Here is an 18,973-nt window from a genome sequence, read left to right as displayed (position 1 = left end):
TTACTGTAGTGGGATGAGTGTGAAAGCTCAGTTGGGAAGTGGATGGAAATGAGCAAATGTCAGGTGATGAATGGCTTGATTTCCAAGCTAGGGAGCTTAAGCCTGATCCCATAGAACAGAGGTGGTAAAATACCAGGATGATTTGGCCCAGACATGTGCTTTGTCTGCCTTACATAATTTTTAAATTTGTTTTGCCAATGTTTTAAAATTGGGATATTTTGCATAAAATTCTAGGTCTCCAGCTTCCGTAGAAAAATCAGAAATTCTGGCCACACGAGGCTCTTGTTCATTCCCAAGTAAGCTGAGTATTGTTTGTCTTTCTTAAATGCCAAATGTGTTTTGTAACTCACTATTCTCCACCACACCCTTTTGTCAGCATACTTGTACTCTTGTTTTTCTTTAAGAGGAGAAATATTTCTTAGTACCAGTACCTCTATGAAAGAAGGGAAATGGAAGTTAGACCAAAAGAGCCAGGCATTTCAGAAAATGGGCAACAGCATATTGCTTTGTGAAAATGGAGCCCTTCACTTGTTTATGTTACCTGCAGGGTTTGCTATATGATGACTTCACCGGACCACCTTACTTTCATAAAACCCTGCAATGCTTACAGACCATCACGAAGAAATGTGTTGCACATGCTAGTCTTTAAAGTGCAGGAGACATGTACATGTCCAGCCAGATATTGTCAAAGAGAAGCCAATACAGACTCTCAAAGCCTCAAATAAGTGATGAATCAAGTAGAAGGAAATGAAGAGGACACAGAAAAGAACTTGGCAGGGCCCAAAGGCAGCTTAATGGCAGTTCTCTACAGCCAGTAACAGAACAGAGGAAATGCAGCTTAAACCCCCTCCCTCAGATCTAGGGCCAAAAGATCTGATTTTTTCCTATAATCATGCAGAACTGGCCTAGTCTCTCAGAACTGGCCTAGTCCTTCAGACTCCCTCTCCACCCCACACATCCTGGACTGCACTGCATTTCCAAGTATCTAACTCTCCGGTCTTCCTACAGCCTTGCTCTCCTACTTCTGAGCTCTGCACAGCTGGTGAAAGGAGGCTGCATTGATTCCCTCGGGGCCTCCTGTCTTCAGTGATGATTCTCAGCAGCTCAGCTCTGGCTGTCTTACCTTTTCTCCCCATGTAACTGATTCTAGTCCTCTGGATCTGTCAGCACCTCTGCTATGTACACTATGACATTTGTGTGCCCGTGGCTCAGCATGAACCTCAGAGTGCATTGTGAGTTGCCTCCCAGGCCATTGAATCTGCCTTTCTGCAGTAAGCCAGACACTTGGGCTCTGCTAGTCTTAAAGCCAGCGCTTTCACTACATGGTCGGGAGAGGGGATTCCCCAAGTCTTCACACTGATCTCCTTGCTCCCCATCCTTTTTCATATCAATTCTGCTTGTACCTGCAGAATTAAGTACGTTAAAGCACTATGCTAAGCATGTCATGCTTCTGATCAAAAGCCTTCGTGGCTTCTCATTTCCTACCAAATTCAAACCTGCCCTGGCATGGTGGACCTTTGCCAGGATGACTCCAAGATGCTTTTTTGCTAGGCTTATCTCCCACTATAATTAAATGCTTCAGGCAGAATGACCCCTTGGCGTTCTCTACAAGCAGGACACATTCTTGCTTTTGTCTTTCTCTTCTTTCCTTCTTGTCCATTTCCAGCTATCCAAAGCCTATCCATTCTGCAAATCTTATCTCAAGCCACCTCTCAATGTCCCTAATGCCTGTAGTCACATATCACCTTTTTGCTTGAGGTATCTGCTGAACATTGTGTTTTCCTTGTTAAACCCTGCGTCTAGTCTTTTTATTTTAATTACATGGCCACGTGCCTTAGTCTGTTTGCTAGACTGAGCTTAGACCAAAGGGGTCACGTATGTATGTTATTCACCATGTCTTAGATAGGGCTTGGTGAATGCAAGATGCTCAGAAATATTTATCTGAGTTGACTGTATTCCTCCTTCCTGCCATATTTTTTGGTAGATTCAAGGCAAAAATATTTTCCTGGTACCTTTCATGTAATCCTCAACTCCAGCAAAGGAATAGCTCTTAATTGTCATTTGGTCCAATCCTGGATTCAATGATAAGAATCTCTTTCTGACATCTCTACCAGGGGATGACGCCAATAATTTCCCACTAGGGCAGCTGGAAGAGTAATTGGGCCAGGTAGTACTAAGAAAAGAATTTCATGTACAAAAGCACCAGAGTTGGTCTAGTTGTGTCTCATTGGGGACCAGGCTGTCCCTTTCACTAGATGTTCTCAACGCCAATAGAAAGAATGGTCCAGTCTGCTGGTAACAGAGAACTGAGGCCAAGCCAACTGGTGTATCACTTGCAACTATTCTCCCTTGCATCCTGTGGGAGCCATCCCTGAGGGGAGAGAGGCTTCATATTTTAAGTACTATATATCACAGGTTCAAGTTTCTTGGAATTTCATCCCAGAAATTGGATGATGTGGAAGAAAGAGCATGGTCTTTGGAGCCAGCCAGACCAGGTTTGATTTTCATTGTCTAGCATGCTTAGTATGGCGTAGTTAAGAAATCTGGAGTTAAGCAGAACTGGATTCAAATGCTATTGTGCCATTTTCCATCTTTGTGACTCTGGATATATTACCCAATTTCTGTGAGCCTGCATTTTCTAATATGGAAAATAAGGACAATAACACTATCCTTATTGACTCTGGGTGACAATTAAGTGAGAAAATACATGCGTATCAGCTAGAATGTCTTCAGCTCCAAGTACCAAACAAAAACTCACAACAGAGGAGGGAGCCATGGAAAATTGCCTATTTGGTACAGTGTACACTATTCAGGTAATGGGTATATTAAAAGCCTAGACTTCTTCATGTAACAAAAAAACATGTATACCCCCTCAACCTATTTAAATTAAAAAAAACTCAGAATGGGTGAAACAGTAAGGAAAATGTATTCTCTCACGTGACAAGAAGTCTAGAAATGGGGAAGTTTCAGGATTGGTTAATTCATCAAGATTCTTTTCATCTAAATGCTCTTCCAGCCTCAATGTGTACACTTCCCTAGGCTGGTTTCTCTAATGGTCATAAGATGGGTGCCATAGTTCCAGGCACCATATCCAGACACTACAATATATAACAATGGAAAAGGGTCATCTCTTTCTTTTGTGTATTTCTAAGAGTGAGAAAACCTTTCCCAGAAGCTCCTAACTGATGCTCTATCTCACATTCTTGGCCAGACCTGGGTAACAAGCCTCTGACAAAGGAGAATGGAACAACCATGATTACCATGGCCAGTCATACTGGAGACAGAGTCCTTTTTACCTGAGGGATGGCGAGCTAGACAAAATTAGAATTCTATTAGCAGAGGACAGAAAGGTTGGCTGTTAGGTAGGCAACCAACAAGGTCTGTTATAGCATGGAATCTGGCACATGATTTGAAAAAAATGTTAACTTTTGTTATTAACTCTTCCTAGTTGTATTATACTCCAAATTTCCTAGAACCCAGATTTTCTCATCTGTAAAATGGGAATAGGAATCTGATTTGTTGGATGGTTATAAAATGAGATGATATATGTAAAGTCTTTGGTGCTTAGTAAATGATAGCTACATAATGTAGTTGCACATAATTACTGCCAGAGTACTTGGGCAGGAGGGTGAGGTTTCCAACCAAGGTTCCTGGGGTTGGCTCCAGCTTGAAAATATCAAAAGCATGAGCACTAGAAACAGTCCATACTTAACGTTTTATAGTTTTCATCCTAAATACTAATTTGTCAGATCCTAATCCTGTAGAAACAGTTGCCCTTGCCTGGTAGTTCTCCCTTTGTGACAGTAGACCCACTGATTTCTCCTAGGACAGGCGCTCCATTGCCCTTGCCCCTAGAGGGCACTAGAGGCAATCGCACCTCTCCTACTGAAGGATTTGCTGGCCCAAGACCAACAACCCCATCCACTACCAAATGTAGAACTCATTTCTTGTGCCTCAAATCAAGTTCTCAACTCAGAGTGAAGCTTGATTCTCTGCTATACCCTGGACTATGGTTCCCATCCCAGCTGTACCACTTATTAGCAGGGTGACCTTATGGTAAAAACACTTTACCTCCCTGTGAATATCATGTTTCATACATAAAATGGGGTACATCCTCATCTTTCATCACCTTCCCCTCAAACTCAGGCCCCTGGTCACTTGAGATGATCTGCCACTGCTGAACAGACTATCGTCTCTCCCCTCCAAGCCTTTACCTAGGCTACTTCCTCTGCCAGGATCAATGCCAACCCCATCTCTATCCTCACCCATCAGGACAAGGTTCGAGAAAGCACCTCCTCTTTCTCCATCTCCTACTCTCAGCTCTAATGATCCTAAAGCACCTTTCATTTTTTCTTTTTTTTTTTAACAGTTTATCAGAACTATTTTTTTATTTTAATTTTTTCTTTTTCTTTTAATTTTTAATTCATACATAATAGTTGTACATATTGCGGGTATGTGTAATAATTTAATACATTCATATAATTTGTAAAGATCAAAGCAGTGTAACTGGAAATTCTATTACCTTCACTGTTTGTCTTTTCCTTATGCTAGAAAGATCCAAATTACTTTCTTCCAGCAATCTTAAAATTTGCAATAGGTTATTGTAAACTGCAGTCACTCTACTCACCTATCCAAACACTAGGTTTTATTTCTTCTATCAAAATGTATATCATTAATCAATCCCTCTTCATCACTCTTCCCCCATCCTTCCCTGCCTCTGGTAACCACCAGTTTACTCTCTATCTTTATGAGATACATTTTTTAGCTCCCACATGAATGAGAACATTATATTTATCTTTCTGTGTTTGGCTTACTTCACTCAGCATAATGACTTACATCTATGTTGCTGCAAATGATAGGACTTCCTTCTTTTTGTGGCTGAATAAACTTCATAGATATATATACACACACACAGATATGTATACATGTGATTGTAAACAGGGCTGCAGTGAATATAAGAATACAGGTATCTCTTTGACATAATGGTTTCCTTTCTTTGGGCTCTAAATCTAGTAGTGGAATTACTAGGTCATATGGTAGTGCTATTTTTAGTTTTTTGAGGAAACTCCATTCAGTTTTTTATAGTGGCTGTGCAAATTTACATTTCCGACAACAGTGTACAAGTTTCCTTGTTTTCCATATCTTCACCAGCACCTGTTATTCCTTTTTTTTTTTTTTTTTTGAGAAAAAGTCTCACTTTGTCACCCTCAGTAGAGTGCCATGGTGTCACAGCTCACAGCAACCTCCAACTCCTGGGCTCAAGCAATTCACTTGCCTCAGCCTCCCAAATAGCTGGGAGTACAGGCGCCTGCCACAGCACTGAGGTTTTGTTTTGTTTTGTTTTGTTTGAAACAGAGTCTCACTATGTCAACCCTGGCAGAATGCTGCGGCATCACAGCTCACAGCAACCTCAAACTCTTGGGCTTAGCGATTCTCTTGCCTCAGCCTCCCAAATAGGTGGGACTACAGGTGCCTGCCACAACACCCGGCTATTTTTTGGTTGTAGTTGTCATTGTTGTTTGGCAGACCTGGACTGGGTTCAAACCCTCCAGCTCCAGTGTCCGTGGCTGGCACCCTAGCTGAGCTACATTGCTGAGCTACAAGCACTGAGCCACACCCAGCTATTTTTAGAGATGGGATCTCACTCTGGCTCAGGCTGGTCTTGACCCTGTGATCTCAAGCAATCCACCTACCTCAGCCTTCCCCGAGTGCTAGGATTACAGGCATGAGCCAGCCTTCCTTGTCTTTTCAATAAACGCCATTTTAACTGGGGTACCTTGCTTGCACTTACTTCTATCATTGCATTGTTCTCTCAGGATTGGATCTCTCTTCTGCTTCTCTGACTTTACCACTAGGTTTTGAGAACATGAGTTGAGAGCAGGGTCCTGCATTCAATGCTTTCCTCTCAGATTAGTAAAGAGCACTGAAGTCTTTTTAGTGAAGGAGAGCGCCACAGTTTCCAATGACATTGCTTTGGGTGTCATGTGGAGCCCTACGGAGCACCACAGAATCATTCACTCTCCCTCCCTCTTTGCCCCTGGAATCCCAATCACAACAAAATAGCATGATGACTTGCTTCCTTGGGAGACTATCCCAGCAAGTGGATTATTTCAATAAACAAATAATAAAAGTGTGGAATAAATGAGAGAGATAAATGTAGTCTCCCATGAGGAGGACTAGAATCGGACTTGGCAAGAGGCTGTGAATACATCGAAAGCTGATAGATTTATAATTGGGAATTTTGTGTTTCCACATGGACCTTGCCTGCTTCCTACACATCCAGAGTGAGATGCGAGCCAAAATGATTCAGAGGAGGCAGGGCACTAAGATTCATTTGACTTGGAAAGAGCTTTGAATTTTTATATTCTGTCTTCAAACATAAACATAGGGTCCTGAATGGTCTTAGGGGATTTCATGTGTCTTTATCCACATGTCCACTCTCCCTATTTCTTTCTCGCACCACACACACTTTCAGATGTGTGAAATTACTTTATTTATAAAAAAAAAAACAAAACAAAACTTGATTACACTGCCAGAAATTAGAAAAGAGACCCTTAAACATTTTTTAGTATTTTACTGGAGCTCAGGAGGATTTAGGCATTCCAATTTCTCATGTTTGTCTGAGTTGAACCAAATGTCTCCATTCCAAATCTCAGGGTCCCATTCTTCTTATTTAATGCCCTTTCATATAAGGAAAGTAGGGCACCTGTGATTTCTATTAACATCGTAATTCTGCACCAGGATCAATGTTTGGGACTGATTTTCAATTATATTAGTTCTGCAGGCATAATAGGCTAAAAAAAAAATAAAACCATAACAGAACCTCAAGTTTTGAACCTTGAGTTTATAATTTTCTTTTGATAAGACTTCAGCACAGTCAGAAACTGCCAATCCACCTTAAAATCCTTGGTCACAATTCTCACCTTACTAGTCCACTCCAGCAACCATTTGAGCTACCAGAGACTTACCTACAATAGGTAAGTCTTACCTACAACTTACCTACAACTTATCTACATTTCATTCCAGATATTCACAGGAGATACAGTAAGTAACTCTTTTACTTTTGCACGTTATGGATTACTAGTTGTTGGAAGCTGCAGCCCACCAGGGGTTCCAAGTGTCCCTATACATTCTTGTTGGGTGTGCAAAACTGCAAGGACTAACAATTCTTTGACCCTGAGTCATATGTAATTAAGTCACACAGGTAATTAGGTAGGTCAAGGTGACTTCAGTGTACAACTGTTCACTCCTCAGGAGAAGGAGACTGGCTTGTTGGCTGGTTGCTGTAAAAGTTTCTAAGTCTTTGGACCAGGATTCCTCAGCAGTAGCACAACCACATTGCATGCATAGTGCCATCTTTTTTTTTGGAGACAAAGTCTCACTCTGTTGCCCTGGGTAGAGTGCCATGGCATCATCACAGTTCACAGCAACCTCAAATTCTTGGGCTCAAGAGATTCTCTTGCCTTAGCCTCCCAAGTAGCTGGGACTATAGGCACCCACCACCATACCCAGCTAATTTTTTCTATTTATTAGAGATGGTGTCTCACTCTTGCTCAGGCTGGTCTTGAACTTCTGAGTTCAAGCATTCCCTCCACCTTGGCCTCCCAGAGAGATAGGATTTACAAGCATGTGCACCTGACCCATAGCTGCCATCTTGACCATTGCTGTGAGACTTGAGACAAGGAAACCAGTTCTAATATGCTGTTGAGCCTTCTGCTTGCTGTGCTGTCTTTCTGACCCAATGAGTCCTGTTGTCTGTTTTCAGCATCAGTGGACTGTGGCAAGCCAACTTAAAGTCCTGTTACTCCTTGTCATCTTCCATGAGGTTGGAGCTCTTCACTGACACAGTATCTCATTTTCCACTGACAATGAAGTCATCACTGAATCCATGCTCACTGAGGTCACATTTCAATCCCAGATTCTCATCTTTGAGGATCAGTTTCACATGCCCATGTTCCACCTCAAGTACTGTATCAGATAGTGTCCTGTCAGGAAAACAAATTATAGCTCTATGTTGTCCAATATAGTGGCCATTAACCACACATGGCTATTTACATTAAAATTAAACAAAATTAAAAATTCAATTCTTCATTCACACACATCATATTTCAAGGCTCAATAAAGCTATATACAGGTAGGTGACACTGTGTTGGTCAGCACAGTTAGGACATTTCTGTCATGTAGCATATCCTACTGGACAGTGATTCACTAGATAATTTCAAGCTGGAAGAGATTTAATGCAGGAAATTATTTACAAAGAGGTTGGGCCACATGGGAGTAGTCCAAGAAAGAAAGGGATTAGAAGGGTTACAAAAGAGAGAGGAAGACCAGGAAGGTACTGTCACCATGTGTGAAGCTGGCCCATAGTAAGTACTGGCCTCATAGGGGTGCTGCTGAATAGGAGTAGCTGCTGGAGGCACCACCAAGAATCTGGACAAAACAAGGGCTACTTCCTTCCACACTCCTCTCTCTCTCCCTCTTTTTTTTTTTTTTTAAGACAGCATCTCACTTTGTTGCTCTTGGTAAAGTGCCATGACCTCCTAGCTCATGGCAACCTCAAACTCTTGGGTTCAAGCGATCATCTTGCCTCAGCCTCCCAACTAGCTGAGACTACAGGAACCCGCCACAACGTCCACCTATGTTTTTAAGAAACAGGGTCTCACTCTTGCTCAGGCTGGTCTCGAACTCATGAGCTCAAGAAATCCACCTGCATCGGCCTCCCAGGGTGCTGGGATTATAGGCTCACATACCTTTCAATCTCCTATCAACACCTTCAATCAGGCAAGGGAGTCAAAAATATATATAATTTGCAAGTTTCTACACTTTCTGTAATATTGAGAAAGGCCAAGATGGTAAGACTATATCTTAAAACAAATAGACAAATAACTACAGAATAGGGATTTTATCACTAATAATAATAGGACAGGTGCCAAGACCTCCAACCTATAACTTACATCCATTCCTTTAGCTCCAGACCTGCCCTTGCCATTTATGATCCTGCTGTATCAAATTTCCTTTCAAATCTGGTCTAACACCTTATGATCTCGTGTATTCTGTTCCCTCTCTCTTCATATGGCTGCCTATTCTCATCCTTCAGATAGCAGGTCAGATGTTACCTCTTCAGAGAGACCCTCACTGACCTTGCCAAGCTGCCTAAAATAGCCTCACCACCCCAACCTCCCACCCCAGCCATTCTTCATCTTGCCACTCTGTTTATTTTATAGTCCTTGTTTCAATTTAAAATTCTCTTCTGTGTTTGTTTTCTATCTTTTTTCACTAGAATGTAAACTCCAGGAAGGCAGGGGCCCTGTCTGTGTTGTTCGGTGCTGTGTTCTCAGCATTTAGAATGGTGCCTTGCATATAAGATGCACTTAATAAATATATATTATCTGGAATGAATAGTTTTCATCTGACCTTAGGTATGAAATCTTTCCTGTCTCCCTAGCTTGGTGAGCTATTTCTGTTTTGTGTTCCCAGAGAACCTTCACTTCGCCCACTTTAACAAGGAAAACAATTGTAATTACTTGTAACTTATCCCTTGCTAGAATATAAATTAAGCAAAAGCAGGGGCCATGTCTGTTTTATTCCCAGTTGAATGGTACCTAGCACAGTGCTGGTAACTAGCAGTGCCTGGGATATAGCTAGAAGTGATAAGTTACCTGACATGTTTGGTCATTATACTGTTCTACCAAAGAGTTTGGGGTATTTGGTGATGGCTATGTAGAAACTAGGCAAAAGAAAACATCAAGGCAATTACTGACTGTACAAAAAACTGAAATCTTAACAAGAATGGAAATATAATCACAAAGCCCTACAGGGCTAACTATGAATAACGTTTATGACTATGAATAACAGTCATAATCGGACCAACAGGATTTCATTAGACTGTATTAGTTGTTAAGGTGTTGACATGTTTCTATACTGGTTAGTAAATTTTAGCTACCCCAAGCTCTCTGAGTACCCTGTTGCCACTGTTCCAGGAACCCTTGCCAACCTATCGTAGAACTCCCCAGAACTTCCCAGGATCCAGTAACTAAAGAGACAATAGCTGACAACACCTATGTAAGAGCCCAGCATCTGTGCCTCTGCCAATCAACAGCCTCCTTTGCCTTTGGCTCCCTCAGAAGGCTTACCTCAACCTTGCTTGCTACACCTACCTGGCCCTTGGAGCCTTTCCTGAGAACCATCCAGAGACTATTCTGGTACCTGCCAGTCCATAGCCAGCTGGCCTCACCTCCCACATATCAGCCCCTGTACCTGAGTGTTCTGCCTCCAGCAGGCTAAGACTTTACCAGAAGAGACAGCAGTCCAAGAGGAGAGGTTGGCATTTCAGAGGGCAAATATTTTTAATAGTACTTCTGGTCATAATATATAAACACTGCATAAGGATTTAACAAAAGATTGTGATATAGGTATAATTATATTGGAAAATGGGGAAGGGAAGTATTATTAGCAAACACTTCCATTGTTCAAAGTTAGTAGATAATGTCTGAATTTAAAAATCAAGTAACAGGAGTTGGAAAATGGAAGCAAATACCAAAAGAAATAGCTAAAAACACTGAAAGTTGGCTAGTTGTCTCTGAGGAGCAAGGCTTGGGGTAGGGAGGGATAGGGCAGGGATCTACCATTTTTTAATGAGAAGCCTTAGAGACTATTTTGACTTTTGAAATAGTCATTTTTGTTTTAAAGAAACCACTGCAGGAATCCTGATGAGAGATGATGGCCAATGGCAATGGCAGTGAGACAGAGATTAGAGGATTTAAGAATATTTAGGAGATGAGTTGTCATTAACATGGTCATTGCCTAGTGCAGAGAGCAAGGGATAGGGAAAGGAGAGAGAATCACACAGATGGTTAGGGTCAAGTGATAACTATCTCTTGGTGTGCACATGGATGCCAACGGTCACTCTAGGTACCACCTATAGCAAAGTGACTAACTCTGCTTGGGAGGATTAGAACTATTCATGGAGGAAGGGGTATTTAAGGTGGGCCTTGAAGAAGGTATAGAAGATTCCAGTTCCACAAAGGTTGAGCTTTAGGTGAGAGGGCATCTTAATAAGGGAAGGACATTCTTGGGCAAGGGTGGTAGAGAATAGAAGGAAGTACAAAGGCACAAAAGCGTGGGAGCATCATTTTAGGAGGAAAGAGTGAGCTGTCCCATGTAGTGTTGGATTTCAGGAGTCATGTCAGGAAAAGAAAATAGTGGAAAATAAAGCAAGAACGGGAGTTTGTCACCAGAGCCCAAGGACCTATAATGTAGCCCAAGTGGTCCTCTCCCTCAAACTAGTAGCAGAATAATAGGTAAAAACCTTCTGAAAAGCAATTTGGAAATACACATTAGAAGCCATTAAAATACTTCTATCCTCTCTCTTAATAATCCTATTCCTGGGAATTGTTCCTAAAGAAATACATTTTTTAAAGGATACAGTGAGCAACATACACTAAGATATTTATTGCATCCTCATTGGAAATAGTGAAAGTAACCAAAATTTCTATCAAAGGAAAATTCTTAAGTACAAAATGACACATTCCCCCAATGGATAATAAATATGCAGATGGAAATGCCCATCAGAATTTAGGCGGGCTCACCCAGGCCTGCTGGGCGCAGGGGAGAGGAGATGGTCAAATGTGGGCAAGAGAAGAAAAAGCGGAGCAGACCTTAGCTCAGGCCCCACGAGGGTGCAGGAAAGAGAGCTACCATTTATTATTTCCCTTTTGATAGCTCACTTAATTCTCACTGCATTTCCATGAGGGCTGAATTAATGTCATCCCAATTTTATAGATGAGAACCTGAGGGAGGTTCAGAGAGATAGGGTGATCTACATAGGGTCATTTAGCTTCAGAATAGAGGAGCTGAGATTCCAACCCAATTCAGTGTGATGGTAGCCTGGTCAGTGTTTTCCCTCTGCAATTTCCCCCTGGTCAATTGTCAGTGATAGTCATGTTGTCTGTGGAAAGTCCCTTTATGTAACCCTGGTGTCTTTTTTCAGTCTTGAAAGAACAATGCTAAGCCTGTGTGGATACCAGGGGCTGGCAAAATAGAAAAACCTGTATGATATAATGCTAAGCAATAAAATATTTTTTAAAAATATGGTTGTATCAGTGATAAAAGCAGCCAAAAGAAATTATGCTTAAGGACAATATCAGAAAGAGGCAAGGAGAAATGGAAACAGATAATGTGTGAGTGGGTGCTTTCTTTCCTCTTTCTCTTATTTGTGATGTTTCCATTCTGAATACTGTATTATTTGCACAATAAAAGACAATTCACAGTGAAAAAATGGAAAAGCAGAAAATATGAGCCCCTGGGGTGGCCCATGGCCATGCCTTAAGTCCAGCTGCAGCTGTAGGCCTTCCAAAGCCATTCTGATGACAGCACTTGTAAAGAAGAAACTGGCTTTGGACAAAGAAGGGAAAGGAGAAAAATGTAGCATGTGACCCATGCCAAGAGGCTTAGGTTCGGTGGCATCATGCTTTAGTTTTGGTGTTGTTGCCACATCTGACCTGGGCTGGGGAGGTATGGCTATGACCTGGCACTTTACAGCCCAGAAATTTTTACATCTAATGATATTGCTGTTTTCTGTTTATTAGTTATTGTCTCTCTTGGCTGGGGCTTGGGTTTGGCCTTTCTGGAGGAACGGCCAGTGTGGGATTGTTTCTGACAGAGGGACAGAAGCCAAGCTGACTGCAGCCAATAAAAAGAAAAAAGAACAGTGAAACAGCAATATCCATGCCTGGATTTTAGAGCCGGGGCCCAGTGATTTTTCTTTTTTCATGCTCACACCTCATACCTCACTTGATTTTATACTATCCTTTAGATCACCATTCCTTTCAAGTTCCCATACTTTGTCTGTGCTGTACCCTCCGTCTAGAGGGTCCTTTCTCATGCTCCTGACAGAGCCAAGCCCTGCCTTTCCTTTAGTATGACTTCCTTGATGAACTTTTTCCCAATTTCCTTTTGAGGAATGAATCATTCCCTCCTCTGGCTCCCAAAGCACTTGATTTGTACCTTTCCTATGGTAATTGTACTTGTTGCAGTACATTGTAGTTATTTATGTCCCTATTTCTCCTACTAAATGGTGAGCTTCTCAAGGTGGCCAAAGAATGTGTCTTATGCAACTCTGATTCCCCATACAGTATGGCCAACGTCTGGCATATGGTAGGAGCTCCGTCAATTTGTAGAATTTCATTTACAATGGCTAAGTTCTTCCTCTTGGTATGACACAGACTTTGTGAAAGCTGTTGGGAGTATAGACAGATAACCAATTGCTTTTATGTTCATTTCTTTCCTGTGCATTTTGAAAGAGGCAGGAAGAGGAAGAGAGTTAAAGCTGTCTGTGGATCCATATTCCAGAGATTCCAGCCAGTACTCCTTAGGGGGGTGATAATATGAATAATAAATAACGTGTAGAAATTCTTACTTACACTTTCACACCCATTAACTGTTGAATCTCACAAGGACTCTAGAAGGCAGGCTGGGTGGGCAGTATTTGGCTTGTTCCAATACCAAGGCTTGGAAAAATGAAGTGATTTGCTGAAGATTACATCAGCTCAAAGCAGGGCCCAGATCTCAAACCCAGATCTGTTGACTCCAAACCCCATGCTCTTGGGATTGTTATGGTGACAAGGGTACCTGCAACCCTTCCTCTTGTTAAAAGTTTGCAGAGGGAAGGAAGGAAACCCACAGTTAAGCTTGACAAGGTGTACTTGCATCAGGACCCAGTTGTCACAGTCACATTTTCCTGTTCATCTAGAGGTTTAGCCTCTCAAGGCAGAGACCATTCCTTCTCCTTTATTTCCTCTCTCTAAAGCTCAGGTCTTTGGCAAGCCCCGCAGTTTTACTGGGTCTTGATTTTCACTTCTAAAATGAAGAGGCTGAGCTAGAAGTTTAAATTGGGTCACATTCACACTGGCCCACAGTTTCCATCACCCTCCCCTCCCTATGGACAACTCTCAGGTCCAACACTAGAGGCCTCCAGGAGTTCAGCTGACATGATGGAGTGTGTACCCAGCACGTTGCAGCCTCTTCCCAGGCTGGCTGCGGAAACTGAGCCTCCTCCAGACAGCAGGGCTGCTCTGCTCAAAAGGATCAAGTCCGGAGCCTCATTAGTCATGTCAGATGACATAGTTAACACTTGGGGCCAGCACATCCAGTTCATCAAAAGCTCCTATGTGCCTGGCTCCATCGCTGCAGCTGAGGAACTACTGTATGTAGAGCAGGCAGCACATCAGAGGAGCAACGCCAGAGTGCTTCCAAATTGGTTTTGATTAATTGCATAGACATGCCTTTAATTGGTGCCAGGGCAGCGGCCAGAGAACTTATGGGAAAGCAGGATGTTATGCTTTCATTCCCTGAAGTCCTATAAAGCTATGAAAGATGAGGAACAGAATCACTGCTCGTTGAAAATTTATCGACCGTGCAGACCCAGAAAACACAAATAACTATCTGAATTGAAACCTAACCTCATTTTCCCAACTCATTGGAAACCATGCATGCTCCCCTCTGCCCTGCCTGCCTGCCGAGATATGCAGCTGAGCAAAAGGTGTGATTTGTAAGAAACAAGTGCTTTAGCAAGGAGACAGCCTCCTCAGCTTTCCTGGAGAAGACGCCTGGAGGTATCTGGGAAGGCTCCTCCCTCTCTTCCTCCTTGCCCATCACAAGGGCAGATATGTGAACTGATATTAGAGACTGATCCACTTTGGGTGAGGCACTTACCCAAGCCTTCATTCTTTCTTTTCTACTCCTGGGAGATTTAAGACACATGTATTGAGTGTGTACTAAATACAAAGCACTGTTCTGGTGTCACAGCGAATACAGAATTGGAGTCAAGAGCAGACCCTTCTCTGAGGAAAGTGGTCATCTGGGAGAAAGAGAGGACAGGTCCAAGGTGAATTAATGCATGGTGGGTGGCATCCCACAGAAGATGAAGCATTGAAATTTGGCAACAGGAGGACTTGAGTTCAAATCAAAGCTCTGATTCCTATAGCTGAACCACCTCAGGCAGTCTCTTTGATTCTCTGAGTTTGAATTCAGAGGTCTGTAAAGAGGGTGGAAACAGCCCAGCCAGGACCTGGCATTGATCAATAAATTCTTGCCATTCTGAATAAGCATCATCAGTGAGGTTCTGCTAAAGTGCTACGTTAACAGTTCATATATTACAGGAACAAATGATTACTGATCACAGACTCTGTGCCAGGCTCTGTCCTTGGCAGTAGGAATTTAGAAAGGAAGCTTAGTTCTGCCCTTGGATGAGACTAAGTTCCACCAGGGATTAACAATTTAATATGATAGGAATGGCAAAGCATCACTGGTGTACTGACAGACAATGGTTACTTCAACCTTGAGATATCAGGATAGATTTGCCTGAAGAGGCAATACTTGAGCTAAATCCTGATGCATAAGATGTTTATTTGCTGATAAAGAAGGCATTTTTTTTAGACAGAGTCTCACTTTGTCGCCCTGAGTAGAGTGCGGTGGCAGTGTAGCTCACAGCAACCTCAAACTCTTGGACTTAAGTGATTCTCTTGCCTCAGCTTCCCTAGTAGCTGGTACTACAGGCCCCTGCCATAATGCCCGGCTATTTTTTTGTCTGTTTGTTTAGCAGGCCCGGGCCAGGTTCAAACCCACCAGCCCCATAGCATGTGGCCAGCACCCTAATGCCATAAAGAAGGCATTTTTTGTATTCCGTGTGTAGTGCCACACTTCCTTCTTTTTGTTCCTAGAGCAAAGAACGTTTATTTCCCACTCCTTATCTTGGAATCAGCTGTGCTCTTTGTATAGAAAGTTCTTCTCCCAGATTTTCCCAAGCTGGCTACTTCTTGACATTTGTGTCCTGATATTTTCTTACCTTTTGTTTATATTGATATTATGTCCCCTCAACAATGACAGGTCCATGAGAACTAGACATGCTGGTGTCTTTTTCTCTACTCTGTTACATCTAACAGGGGTGGCCAACCTGTGGGCTATGGGCCACATGTAGCTTATGTGTGGACCTTTTTACTTATCTGTGGTGGAGGATATCATAAAAATTATGCACAGACTTAATTTTTTGCTCATTAGCTTTCATTCGTGTTTGTGTATATTTAATGTGTGGCTCAAAACAACTCTTCTTCCAATATGGCCCAGAGAAGCCAAAAGGTTGGAGACCCCTTTGACTACAACATGGCCTAACATATTGTGGGTGTCCAATGTTTGTGGTATGAATAAATAAATACACAACAGGAGTCGCAGGAGGGCATACTGCTGTTATAAGCACGGTGCCGGGCACGGAGTGAAAACTAAATTTTTTTTGATAAAATAAACAATGAGGAATGCCTTCAGCATAAGCTAAAGAATTGAGGGCAGAGGTAATGGAAGAGGTGGCTTCTGACCTGCACCCTGAAGATGAAAATAGAGGACAAAGTGATGGGGCTGCTGGAAAGGTGATCAGGAGGAAAAAGTCACGTAACTTTGAAACTCCTTTCAATCTTGAGCTTCTAAGAATTTCTCCCAAACAAATCATCTCCTGTCACCCTCCCTGATCCCCTCACTCACACCCCTCCTTTCCACTCCACCCTGTCTGGAGTCTGTAAGGACATGTGACGCACCATTTCCCGCCAGTGTAAATCACAGTCTGACATCTGATGGCCCCAAATCTCAGGGTGGAGAAAGCCAGCCTTTTCACAGGGTGGCAAATAAGGGACAATTATTTACCCACCAGCACCTTTCTGGCCCTGCTCCCAGATAATTTTATATCCTCTGCTCCTGGATCTGCTCCTTAGTTGGATGCACCTCAGTTCACTTGCTGGAGCACTGATGTGTGACTGTTTAACTGCTGCTGTTTCCTGTCCCAGGAATCATGAGTTTCAGGAGCATGAGAAAGAGACAAGAAAGAGAGCTTTATATGAAGTAAACTTTGACAGTAATAATAAAGGCCAAAGACTAACTCATACTTACATAATGCTTAACAATTTACAGAGCCCCAGAGAACTCCTATTCATTCTTCAGGACCCTATACAAATGTTATCTCTCTGCACCAACTTTCGACTCTCCTAGGCAGAATTGATCCTTTCTTCCACGTTTGGTAAAACCTCCATTATAGCCCTTATTGCCTTGTAATAAACTGATTTGTGTATGTGTCTCCTCTCCAGTTAAACCAGCAGATCCTTGGGGGCAGATCTCTTCTTTCATGATAAGACACATTTCTTTTTTTCTTAAGAAGTAATTTTAATGTTAATTATACATATTCTTCTATATACAAAAATAATATTTAGGCTGTGCGTGGCGGCTTATACCTATAATCCTAGAACTGAGGGAGGCCAAGGCAGGAGGATCACTTCAGGTTTGAGACAAATCAAGACCCTATCTCTACTAAAACATAGAAAGATTAGCTGGGCATGACGGCACGTGCCTATAGTCTCAGCTACTTAAGAGGCTGAGGCAGGAGGATCTCTTGAGCTCAAGAATTTTGAGGTTGCTAGGAGCAGGGCTGAAGTCCTGGCACTCTAGCTCAGACAAAAAATTAAAACTTTGTCCCACCCCCAAAACCCCATAATATTTAGAGTTACAATAATAAAAATTGCATATATAGGGCGGCACCTGTGGCTCAGCGGGTAGGGCGCCGGCCCCATATGCCGAGGGTGGCGGGTTCAAACCCAGCCCCGGCCAAACTGCAACAAAAAAAAATAGCCGGGCGTTGTGGCAGGCGCCTGTAGTCCCAGCTGCTCGGGAGGCTGAGGCAAGAGAATCACGTAAGCCCAAGGATTTGGAGGTTGCTGTGAGCTGTGTGAAGCCACGGCACTCTACCGAGGGCAATAAGGTGAGACTCTGTCTCTACAAAAAAAAAAAAAAAAAAAAAATTGCATATATAAAAGTATAAAGGAGAAAAATGTAAAGGCTATATTTTCATAACTTTGTTAACCAGTGTTAACATTTTGCATCTATCTTAAACTTTTTTTAGCATATAGAAAGTAACATGGAACTATATAATGAATATGGTTTTATAGTTTGATTTTATCACCTGTTCTACTGTGAACATCTTCAAATGTCATTGACAATTTTTTAAAAACATCATTTTAATGGCTACTTTGTCATTTAAGGAGTATGCCATGAATTACCTAACAATTTCCCCAATGTGGAATACTTCAGTTATTTCCTTCTTTTTACTGTTTTACAAATGATGCTTCAATGAATAGCTGTATACATAAATCTTTGTCTGTGTCTTTATTTTCCTAAGAAAGATCCCTTGAAATGGAATTTCTAGTTCAACTGTTTTAAACTTTTTATGTTTTAAACTCTTTAAAGCTTCCTGATCACCACCAAATTGCTGAGAAAGCAATACCAATATGCAATTTCACCAATGCAAGAGTATGCACATCTCACCTGACCAACATTATAATCCCATTTGAATCCTTACCAAGTCCAGTATTCTTTTTGCAAGATCTCTCAATGTAATTTTTCTTAAACACAGGAGAAATTACACAACCAAACTCAGAATTGTCTTTTTCTAAGACATCAAACTGGGAAGGTATATTTACTTAAACAGTGTTTTGATGATTTAACCATTTCTATAATTTGTTTGAAAATTGCTACAAAGCAGACAAATTCTTCTGTGTCTAAATTGCAATGCATTAGGCTGGGCATGGGGGTTCACACCTATAATCCTAGCATTCTGGGAGGCCAAGGCAGGTGGATTGCCTGAGCTCATAGGTTTGACACCAGCCTGAGCCAGAGCAAGACCTGTCTCTAAAAATATCTGGGCTTTGTGGTGGGTGTCTGTAGTCCCAGCTTCTTGGGAGGCTGAGGCAAGAGAATAGCTTAAGCCCAAGAGTTTGAGGTTGCTGTGAGCTATGACGTCATAGCACTCTATTGAGGATGATAAAGTGAGACTCTGTCTAAAAAAAAAAAAATTGCAATGCACTTCTGTCTTTGGCCATTTTTGATTTTTTACAACAGTCAAAAGTCATTTGGAACTCATGGTAAATGAGATGGGGAGCTA

The 18,973-nt window shown here is 42.0% G+C and overlaps 1 protein-coding gene and 1 long non-coding RNA gene across 2 annotated transcripts in view; one reads left to right on the top strand and one right to left on the bottom strand.

The window, feature by feature from the left end:
* LOC128564770 (uncharacterized) overlaps positions 1-18,973 on the top strand; it is a 49,435-nt gene that overhangs the window by 27,572 nt on the left and 2,890 nt on the right. The gene's annotated exons all lie outside the window — the stretch shown is intronic.
* Positions 6,486-18,973, bottom strand: part of GVQW3 (GVQW motif containing 3) — a 33,753-nt gene continuing 21,265 nt past the window's right edge. The window contains 2 exon segments of the mRNA XM_053560536.1: positions 6,486-7,985; positions 13,422-14,422. Coding sequence (XP_053416511.1) covers positions 14,155-14,422 — 268 coding nt within the window. The 3' untranslated portion in view covers positions 6,486-7,985; positions 13,422-14,154.

Source organism: Nycticebus coucang, chromosome 14 (genome assembly GCF_027406575.1).
Source record: "Nycticebus coucang isolate mNycCou1 chromosome 14, mNycCou1.pri, whole genome shotgun sequence".
NCBI classification, from domain to species: Eukaryota; Metazoa; Chordata; class Mammalia; order Primates; family Lorisidae; genus Nycticebus; species Nycticebus coucang.
Note: the sequence above shows the minus strand (reverse complement) of the source record. Positions and strands in the feature narration are given on the sequence as shown.